The sequence below is a fragment of the Crocuta crocuta genome, unplaced genomic scaffold (assembly GCF_008692635.1).
Source record: "Crocuta crocuta isolate KB4526 unplaced genomic scaffold, BGI_CrCroc_1.0 scaffold25, whole genome shotgun sequence".
In the NCBI taxonomy this organism is placed as follows: Eukaryota; Metazoa; Chordata; class Mammalia; order Carnivora; family Hyaenidae; genus Crocuta; species Crocuta crocuta.
The window spans coordinates 1,740,128-1,751,617 of NW_027532015.1; the positions used below are offsets into that span (position 1 = coordinate 1,740,128).

At 39.8% G+C, this 11,490-nt stretch overlaps 1 protein-coding gene across 1 annotated transcript in view; it reads right to left on the reverse strand.

Annotated features, from left to right (window-relative positions):
• The window catches only part of CCDC170 (coiled-coil domain containing 170), an 84,271-nt gene that overhangs the window by 34,457 nt on the left and 38,324 nt on the right, over nucleotides 1–11,490 (reverse strand). Inside the window, exon 7 of the mRNA XM_077776142.1 lies at nucleotides 681–998. Within this exon, the coding sequence (XP_077632268.1) occupies nucleotides 681–998 (318 nt within the window). The remainder of the gene's footprint in view (nucleotides 1–680; nucleotides 999–11,490) is intronic.

Consider the following 11,490-nt stretch of genomic DNA (forward strand, 5'->3'; position numbering starts at 1 on the left):
CAAACAATAACCTTATGGGGCAGATACTCTTACAGGTCTAACCACCCTTATCTGCAATTCCAAAATCCACAAGCATCTGGTAGCAGACAGCTTTTTTCCTAACTCACTTGCTGATAATGCTTGACCTGACCAGCTCTGGCAGCCGACCTTGACCCTAAGCGACACAGAGCTCTTTTGCAGCCCTGGTGCGTTCTGTGTGATGGGCTTGTCACAGCTCATGCTGCAGAATGATGAACGGAGTTGACCGTGGGGTGCTGCCTCAGACCCCACTGAGGAGGGACGTGTAAAAGAGAGCTCCCTCCATTACTGTTTAATGCATTCTTACCTTCGTACACGCTGAACAAGTCTCAATTCAAAAACACATTAAGCCCAAGGGGTTCAGATAAGGGGTGCGGCCCCTGGGCCCTCCGTGTCCAGCAGATGAGAAAACAGAATCTCAAAGGCGGGTTCCTAGGAGCCTGGCCACGACACACCCGGAGTGAGCGAGTGTGCAGTCCAGACAGGATTCAGCACGGGCAATTCTGATCCCAGAACCTACAAGGTCGTTAGCTGTCACATGAGTGACTTCCCAGGCTCCCTAAGTACAATATACAGCTGAAAGTCATAAAAACCACATTTAAATGACTAACTCAGCGAACTACTGTCCTTAAGAATCTCAGAAGTCGCCATCTCCCACTCACCCTTTTCTGGCTCTCTCCCTGGCTGGTCATTTCTCGGATCCTTTCCAAAATGGCATCCTCCGTCGGCCCAATTGGGCCCCCGAGGCCCCCAAGCAGGGCTGCGACTTTCTCCCTAAACAAGGAGTGCTGGTTTCGCGAGGCTGCCACTGCATCCAGGCTGGCCTCCAAGCTCTTCTCCAACTCGCAAGAGCTTTTCTTCAAGAGGCTCAGCTCCTGCTTCGAGGCATCCCAGACCCGCTGGCCAGCAAGCAGCCTTTCTTGGAAGAGCCTGACCTCCCTTTCAAGAGCTTCCTTCGTCTCTACAGCGCTGAGCAAATCCTGAAACAATTACAGAAAGTGAAGACCGGTAGGTTAGCAGCCACTGAGGGACACGCACATTTGCTTTTCACCTGCTTACTGACTTCACGGAGTTAGGATTAAATCACAACATGCCTTGTTTACCTGTGAGTCCCCCACCATCTCTTCATAAAAATTGTAAATTTTAAAAGCTTAACACTGGGGCGCCTGGGTGGCCCAGTCGGTTAAGCGTCTGACTTCGGCTCAGGTCATGATCTCATGGTTCATGGGTTCGAGCCCTGCTTTGGGCTCTGTGCTGACAGCTCAGAGCCTGGAGCCTGTTTCAGATTCTGTGTCTCCCTCTCTCTCTGACCCTCCCCTGCTCACGCTCTCTCTCTCTCTCTCTCTCTCTCTCTCGCTCTCTCTCAGAAATGAGCAAAACATTTAAATGAAATAAAAGCTTAACACTAAAAAATTTTTTAATTAAACAAATTAAGTTGTAAGGGTAAATTCAGGTGTCTAAAAAAGAGAAGGGATTAAAAAAAAACAGGGCTAGGAAAAGAAGGAAACTGGAATATCAGCCTTTTCTGTGTGGACCTCTAGAAAGACTTAAGAAAAACAAATAGTTGGCTAACATGCTGGTAGAGGCAAGTCATATATAAAAAATGTTTACAAAATGATCTGCTGTAAAGTTTGATATACATGGAAATTGATTTTGAATAAACAGTAAACCCTCAGAGTCCTATCTACACACTAAAATTGTTTGAATAATGACTCCTTAATACTCTTCTAAATAATAGAGGAGCATTTTCAGAAAAACATCATTGCATAAAGGAAAATCAGCTCTTTCTGTCAATATTCATTTACTGTGCATATCGCCTTGTCTCATAAAACTGATGAACCTGAAGAAAAGAGACATAAATATCTAGCCATTTGGTGGGTGGGAGAAATAAAAGTAGAGGGAAATAAAGTACCACACCGAGAATAATAATTTTAAAGAATAAAATGTGTATCGTTAGGGTCACAAAAATAAATGAAGGGCATCAGGGAGGCCACCTGTGCACCCACCTCTATTTACTAGAATCTAGAATGGTCCAAAGAGGCATGAAAAGGGCATCTTTAAAGTCATTTTTAAAAAATGGGGCACCTGAGTGGCTCAGTCGGTTGGGCATCCAACTCCTGATTTTGGCTCACGTCATGGTCCCAGGGTTGTGGGATCAAGTCCTGCATTGGGCCCCATGCTGAGCATGGAGACTGCTTAAGATTCTCTCTTTCTCTTTCTGCCCTTCTCCCCGCCTTACACGCACTCTCTCTCTCTCTCTCTCCTCTAAAAAACAACAAAAAACAGAAAACTAGCAAACATCCATTTCCACAATACATGAGTTCACATTAACTAACATTAAGCAAATGGTTAACCAACATTGCTTCAGTATTGCAGCCTAGTTAACTAGCAAAGAATATTTTGTTTTTTATTAAAAATACTATGTTAGGAAAAAAAATACTATGTTAGGGTTGGAGCGCCTGGGTGGCTCAGTCAGTTAAGTGACCACCGTCAGCTCAGATCAAGAGCTCAAGTTTGCAAGTTCAAGACCCACATTGGGCTCTGTGCTGACAGCTCAGAGCCTGGAGCCTGCTTTGAATTCTATGTCTCCCTCTCTCTCTGCCCCTCTCCGGCTCACGTGTTTTTTTTTCTTTCTCTCTCTCAAACATAAATCGACATTTTTTTAAAATTTCATACTATGTTAGAGTCAAAAACAATGAAAAGGAAACCATATCTTTGAATAACAGATTCTACATCTAAACAGGCCAGTAACATTTCAGGCTGCTAGTTAAAATGCACTCATCTGTCCTGCATCAGAATTGGACTTTAAAAGGAATTTATCTCCACCAACAGCTTGGAGACAGGAGAGATGTTTCTCGAAATGCTACTGCTTTACTTTTTATTAAAAAAGAGAATATATTGCAGGGGCGCCTGGGTGGCTTAGTCGGTTAAGCGTCCGACTTTCGCTTAGGTCATGATCTCGCGGTTCGTGGGTTCGAGCCCCGCGTCGGGCTCTGTGCTGACTGCCAGCTCAGAGCCTGGAGCCTGTTNTTGCAGCTCACACTCACAGACTGAGATCGTGACCTGAGCTAAAGTCAGGTCACTTAATTGACTGAGCCACCCAAACGCCCCAGCACTGGTCTTTTAAAAAAGAGAATATCTTATTTTTCTCTTCTGATTTTTTTAAAATCAAGGAAGTCTCCAGCATCAATTTGAAATAAAAGCCATCGAGTAGATAGGTAGGTAGAGAAGGCTGCCCTATTCAGAGATGTAATGGCTAAACTAATTATGGATTATGGAACCTATTTTGTGAAACACTTTGCTTCTCAAGGTCTTAGCAACGGCTTCATTTCCCAGCTCCCTTTCAATACTAGTCTTCCACATGGAGAAGCTCCACTACCGCTAATTAACTTATGGCCCTTAAAGTAGAATCAAGGGCACTTTACCCCAAATACAATATTTTAACATTTTACAGATTTCTTTCTCAGATAGTAATACAATAGCTGCTCCATTTGGGTAACCAGTATCAGAGCTGGTGATAATAAATTAGAACAATATTTTACTTTGAAACTATAATCTATCATGTGGTTAGAAACTTGAAGTCCCAAATTCAGTGATACACAGCTCTAAAAAAACAAAAAACAAACAAACAAACAAACAAACAAAAAACCTCTAGAATATTATACGTTGACTTTTATATTGAAAGAAAACCCCTAATGCAAAAGAGGGGAATTTCCATGACCCAGAGAGTGAGCAATATTTTTAACTAAGTACAAAAAGTCCTCAAAATACACACAGAAATATACCAGACACTTGAGTACTATAGACACACTGTCCGTGTGGCATATATTAACCAGCTGGAAGCTTACACCAAGCAACCAATAAATACAGTTAAAATATTCCAGCTAGGAGGAACTTTTTCCACCCCAATATCAGATTATTATTTCCCCTGCCCTAAAGACAAGACAATATCAGATTGTTATTTCCCTAACAAATTCAACGCATGAAACTTTATGTCTGATAAAAATCAGAAAATTCATTTGTGACCATGACATACAGTAGCACGTGTCAGCAGGCTAGATTTCTCTTCTGGACACATTTCCGCCCAGGGAACTACAGGCTGTTTCTCACACGAAGTGCAGACCTTGGGAGCCAGTGACAAGGCCTTGGCTTGGGGATGGCCACTCCCTCGGCGCTCTGATTAAGTGCTTGAGGATTTAGGAGCACCGGCTGATCTACTGGGAACAGATGTCCTCAGACTACAGATGCAATTACCTGTAGAGCTAGCAGAGACGGCGCTGGGGTCCGGTTGCATGGCTACCTCAAGGATACACTTATGTAATATGACATTGGCATCACTGGCCAGGACCTGGGGACTGCTGTCACACTACACTGACATACAGAACAAGAAACAAGTGGCTCTCTCTAAGCAAAATCAGGGCTGACCTCCACAGAGGAAATCATATTTGCAAACGAGGACAGACCTTAAAGAGACAATGAGGGGATCCTTTTTTCTTTTCCATTGTTAACTTGTCCTTATCTTTAGCCCTACTAATGCAAGAAATGAATAACAACCCATTCACAATTACTTTTAACAAAAACAATTGTAAACAGTATGATTAAGGTGTTTGAGTTAGCTTCCCAATTAAATGCATGTCTGTATTAATTCCGAGATTAAATGCATTACATAATAAAACCATTCAAAGGTTTGTATGTATGTATGTATGTATGTATTTACTTATTTATTTATTTATATGTGAGGGGGAGGGAAGGGGGAGAGGGAAAGAGAGAGACAATCTGAAGCAGACTCCATGCTCAGTGTGGAGCCTGAAGTGGCAGGGGGTGGGAGTGGGGGAGCTCAATCCCACAACCCTGGGATCATGACCCGAATGGAAACCAAGAGTCAGATGCTCAACTGCCTGAGCCACCCAGGCGCCCCCAAAGGTTTATTTTTAAAATACAAGCGTTTCCTATTTTAATGTGGTTACCTGTTATATGGATTTGCATATACATGAGATCAAACTGCCTCTCAAAAATATATGACTAATGATCAACCTCTGGCTTGAGTTTAATTCATCCAACTCTAGACACATTTTGTGAAATTAAAAACCAGTTGACTACCTACTGTAGTTAAAGTTAACAAAAAAGCTCAGAAATTCCCACAAACAGGTGTCCTTATTCATTATTGGTAGAAGTGTGAATAGGTGTAAGTCTGGTATAAATATCTAACAAAGTAGAATATACACATACCCTGTGGCCCTGCAAGTCCAGTGTCAAGTACAGATCTGTAGGCTAGTTTACTAAATATGGAAAGTGATGTATGTGTAAAGTTATTCTATTACAAACAGCAAAAGATTGGCTACTACACAAATACTCAATGATATGTGATTAGTTAAATAAATATGAGACACCTGTACCATAGAATGCTATGTAGTCTTAAAAAGAACGGAGGAAACCTTTTATGTACTAATATGGAAGACTCTCCAAGGTACAGTTAGTGAAAAAGGTAAGGTGCCTAACCAAGTGTCTCGTGCCATTTGTACCTACATCAATGGGCACCACTCTAGAAACAGTGCAAGCAAGTGCCCATTCTGGAGAAGGGCCATCTCTGGAGAAGAGCCCTGTTGCTGGGGGGATAACTGGAAGGAAGATATGACAGAACAGTGACAACTATGAAAACACCCAGAAAACTCTGGTCCCTGTAAAGTGCTGAGTCAGTAGTGATGGGAACACCCACACACATACACACACGCCCCTCTGGCTGTCCCACTGGCATCATCAACCTTGGAAAGTCGTAAGAATTCAACTTAAGCTTGAAATTCTCATTATTGACAAACTCAATACAAGTTGACAATGAATTTAGCTGCTTGTGAGGCCAGTGTGTTCCTGGGCTTCACCACAGTACTGCAAACACTCTGCCCTGAGCTGGTCAGATTGTGCCTTGGAGGACCATGGACAGTTCCCAGCTGGAAATTTTAAGAGGGACGCTGTCAAAATGGAATGGATTCAGCATCCCATGCTAGGATTAGACTCATAATAAAAATATTTATGTGCTCATGGTATTTTAAATGCTGTTTTAATTTACTTTAAAACCATAGAATGAATCTAAAGTCAAAGCATGGAAGACTTAATTATAGTTACAGAACACAAAAAAGTAAGTATTACAAACCTTGACAACGTAAATACAATAATAAAATAAAACTGGAAAGAGAAGGGAGTAAAAAGTAGGAGGCATTAAATTCCTCCCCCACCACAGCAGAAAGTCTAAAAATACTATCTCACGTTGGTGAATCAGGAACAGAAAAGTATTCCTTTTAAGTCTCAATAGTAACTATTAGAAGCTAAAACAGGAATGCTCCAGTGAAGCTAGGGGTGGAAGGAGAGAGGGTTTTAAATTTTACCTCAGAGTCTTATGAATGGTTTATTTTTTAATAATCTGAGAAGATATTATTTTAGTGCTTATTTTCATTTTAATCCCTCATTGGGGGGCTAGAAGTCTCCCAACCTAACAGATGATAGAAGATTCAGGGGCGCCTGGGTGGCTTAGTCGGTTAAGCATCCGACTTTCGCTTAGGTCATGATCTCGCGGTTCGTGGGTTCAAGCCCTGCATCGGGCTCTGTGGTGACTGCCAGCTCAGAGCCTGGAGCCTGTTTCGGTCTGTGACTCCCTCTCTCTCTGACCCTCCCCTGCTCACGCTGTCTCTCTCTCTCTCCTAGAAATAAATAAAACATTTTAAAAAAAGAAAGAAAGAAAGAAGATCCAAAATGTGAAAGATACAGGCTGTTTAGCCAAAAGAAAAGACTCAGAAGTCCATACTAAATGTCTTTAAAAAGCTTGAAAGTTAGCCATGAGGAAGAGATTTCAGTTTATTCTATGAAGTTTCTTTAAGATAGGATGTGAGTTATGACTTGCTACAATGAAGAACTGTCACAATTGAACTACACAGAGAATATGAACCTCCTTGTTCAGGAGTGAGTTTCTTGTCTCTGAGAGAGTTCAAGGGAAACCTGGAGACTAGCGAGACAGTGACATTTTAAAGATGATTCTGATTTCACATAGAGAGTTACATGATCTAGACTCTAAAAGACCTTTGGGTCACTTCTAACATCATGATTCTAGGATTGTAAAGAGATCTTCAATTTCTTTAGCAATATATCCTATATTATAAGTCCTTACTTCCAGAAACTTATTTCCATATGCCTATACTCTTAAAATAATGTTATGTTTCTTTGGATCCCTGGGTAAAAGAAATAACTAGAAAAGGAAATAAAAACACTGAGCATTGACTATGTGATGGACATGTCTTGAGTACTTCATGTGTATCAGTCAACGCTAAGACTAATTGTAAGAGATAGATCCTTAAATTATTTTTCTATTTTACACACAAAAAACTGAGGTTCAAGGAGGTAAGGTCAGATCACATAGCCAAATGATTCTGGAGCCTGGATAAAAACCAGAGAGCCTAGCCTCTTAACCACTCTGCTCCCTGTTTACTGTCTCATGCTGTTCTCTCTCACATTTGCTACTTTAGGGTAACACACCAAAAAAAGCAGAAGGGACATCCTTCCAAACCACACCTGCCTAATTCCAAAACCAATATTCTTTCTTAGTCTCAATTCTAGCTACCAGAATTAAAGAAAATGTGACCAGTGAAGGAAAAGAAACCATCTGAAATCCTATATATAAGTTTAATTTCTGATCTATTGATCTGAATTTGTACCATCTGTGGGAAACGTGTGTGTAGCTTGTGTAGTTAAAGTGCCTATGTCTTTCAACACTGAGTTATTTCAAAATAACTGAAAAAAAAGGTGCCAATCTTTGATAGCTGTTAAAACATACTTCAATACTAACTACTAAAGATTTTTAAAGAATGTATTCTCTATATGTATAATAAATCCCCTGGATTTTTATTTGGGAAATTTTCATAAAGTAACCTAAATAGAGTAATTAAGAAAATCAGAAAAGTTGAGTTTGGTAAAAACAGCACCACAGCCAGCAGATACTACTACTTCTGTAGCCATTCTGGGCTTTGCTAATAAAGTAAGTTTCCTACCTCAAAAACAGAGCTTTAGAAAGCATTATGAAGACTCTTCCTAGGGCCATTAATGTGTCAGTAAAACCACTTGACAGTATTTTTCAGTAGTAAATCCTTGGAGTCATAATCCTATGAATGAGCACTTTATTAAAGACCTCAAGTTTTTTTATTGCCCATATTTTTTTAACAATTTTTATTATTTTGGCAAGAACTTCATCCCAAAATGAATGTGTTTCCAAGTCTGAACAACATTGCATCATTTACAAGTAAAGACACATATAAGAAAAGGAATAAGTTCTGCTTTTCTTATGTGCTCTTATAACACATTTTCATTTCCTACTGCTAATCTTCAGGCATGCATTTTTATAAATAAATATAAAATGCTTCCTAATTTTCAAGGCTTAATATTTAACAATTACTATTTATAACTGAATTAAAGTTATTCATTCACTGAGTATGTCTGCATAACTACATATTGTTGTTCCACTGACAAATAATTTTTAGCATCAGACTGGTACGTAGGGTATAGCTGTGAATATACATGTAGGATGTAGCTGTGAACATACATGTAAAGGGATTATTGTTAAAAGCATAATAATTTAATGGCCAGGCTTCAAATCCTGGCTTTGCCACTTAATAGCTATGTGAACTTGAGCAAAGCACTAACTTCTTTGAGCACTTAGCACAAGGACTATGCTAATGGTAAGTGATCAATAAATGGTGACTATTATACTAATATTTCTGATAGTGTTACTGTAAAAAATCTGGGTGACTCAGTCAGTTGAGTGCCCAGCTCTACATTTTGGCTCAGATCACGATCCCAGGGTCATGGGATCAAGCCTTGTGTCAGGCTCTGTGCTGAGCATGTAGCCTGCTTAAGATTCTCTCTTCCTCTCTCTCTCTCTCTCTCTCTCAGAGCACCTGGGTAGCTCAGTTGGTTAAGTGCCGACTTTCGCTCAGGCCATGATCTCACACTTCATGGGTTCAAGCCCCATATCAGGCTCTGTGCTGACAGCTTGGAGCCTAGAGCCTGCTTCAGATCCTGTGTCTCCCTCTTTCTCTGCCCCTCCTCCGCTCATACTCTGTCTCCCTCTCAAAAATAAAATAAACATTAAAAAAAAAAAAAGATTCTCTCCCCTCATTCACTCCTCCCCCACTCCCAAGTGCTCTCCCTCCTCCCCCTCTCTCTAAAGTTAAATAAATGAAGGAAGGAAGGAAGGAAGGAAGGAAGGAAGGAAGGAAGGAAGGAAGGAAGGAATCTGAGAGACTTAAACTTCACTCGGAAGTCTTACTGGTAGGTAAAAGATGAAAAACGTAATTTTGAAGTAATTTTATATATACTGAAAGAAAAATCAAATGAGTAAATATTATGATTAGGATTCAAAAGATACTACTATAAAACAAAAGATATTTTTAAAACTCTAAACATCACTTTTAACTTAAAATACCAGTATTAAGTTATTACTAAAAATATATTTCTAGCTCTGGCCACTGAAAGAAATGACATCCCAACAGCAATGAGCACACTGAAAGCCCAAATCTTGTTTTTAAGCACCATTCTCCTATAAAAGGCACCAAAGCCCCCTACAAAGTAGGCTGACTGTAGTTCTGTGGTCTGAAAGATGCAAAGATGTCACGACTTCTGTCAGAAAAAGTGAGGAAATGTTAAAAGACTAAGGGATGAGTTTCAAGGTCACAGAGACCATCCTGAAGGGGCTGCTGCTAGGCCAATTTAATGAATTTGGAGCACACACACAAAAAAACAGTAACTGATTATAAAAATAAGTAAATAAAAATCCATGTGTCCATAGAACTGAAAAGAAACAGAAATCTTTTTTAAAGCTTTAAAAGAAAAAAGAAAAGAAAAGCTTTCTATTTCTTTTCTTTACAGAAGAATGCCAGCTAATAAACAAAAGGAACGGTAAGAGTAGATATTACCTTTTCGTCACCCCTGATGTCAGTTAATCCAGGCAAGAATCAATGATGGTAACACCACTTGGTAAAGTCAATGGGGAACAGAAATAACCTGCTAATTATCAGAAATGATCTGCCCAGAGATACCTTACTTAAATGCAAAAGAAAAAACATACCTTTACGCTAAAGAGACGGGCACACAGTGTCAGCAACAAGGAACAATCTAGCATGTATTACTTGCCTGTGATATGAAGTATACAACTTAACCTTAGAAATACCCTTGCCAAAAACATTTGACCTGAATCCAATCCAGTCATCACCTCATTTTAAACCACATCTCCTTTATCATTTAATTGCCTTCTATATATTTTATTAACTGATTGCACTGGCTCACTTTCACTTTTGAAAACATTATTATTATTAATCCCATAATTAGTTTCTGTCACAAAAGTATAAAAATATAATTGAAGGATTCTATAGTGTTAAAAAGCATACCATATTAATTTGCATGCTCAAACAGGTTTTAGGTAATTTGCAAAGATCAAGCAATTCATTGTACAAAGAAAGGTTTAAAATTAAGAGACATTTCCCTTTGACAGTCTCTCTCTAAATAATACCTATAACCTTTGACCCCACAAGTATACCTTGAGGATTTTGTCTTACTGATACATTCTCATGCATGACAATATAAGATTATTCACAACAGCCTTGTTTATAACCATGTGCGGTATATTACCATTTTGTGTTAAGAATAAAAAGAGAAAAATGTAATGCTGACCATGCTGCCATTTATTTTAAAATTAAATAAAAAGAGGGCACCTGGGTGGCTCAGTTGGTTGAGCATCCAACTCTTTTCGATTTTGGCTCAGGTCCTGATCTCAAGGTTCGTGGGATTGAGCCCACTACCAGCTTTACCCTGGCATCTCCCTGTTTGGGATTGTCCCTCTCTGTCCCTCACCTACCCATGCTCTCTCTCTCAAATTAAATAAACCAAAAAAAATTAAATAGAAAGAATATGTATACACATCATAGAATATTTCTAGAAGAGTATATTAAAGATTGTTGACAGAGGTTGCCTCTGAGGAGAACAACTGGGTGGCTGGAGGAAGCTGGGGGGGGGTGGGGAGACTTTCCCAATATACCCTTATGTCCATGTAGAATTTTGAATTTTAGAAATGGATGCATTAACTATTTGTTAAAAAAAATTAATATTTGATTTTTTAATATTTTATTTATTTCTGAGAGAGAGAGAGAGAGACAGTGTGAGCAGGGGAGGGTCAGAGAGAGAGGGAGTCACAGACTGAAACAGGCTCCAGGCTCTGAGCTAGCTGTCAGCACAGAGCCCGACACGGGGCTCGAACCCACGAACTGCGAAATCATGACCTGAGCCAAAGTCGGACGCTTAACCGACCGAGCCACCCAGGCTCCCCAGTGTTTGATTTTTTAAAGTCCTTAGAGTCTAAAGTAGGACCCATTCTCTACAAACTCTACGTTCAAACATGTCATATTTCTTTTTCCTCTAATTAGAAATAAATGAGTATCA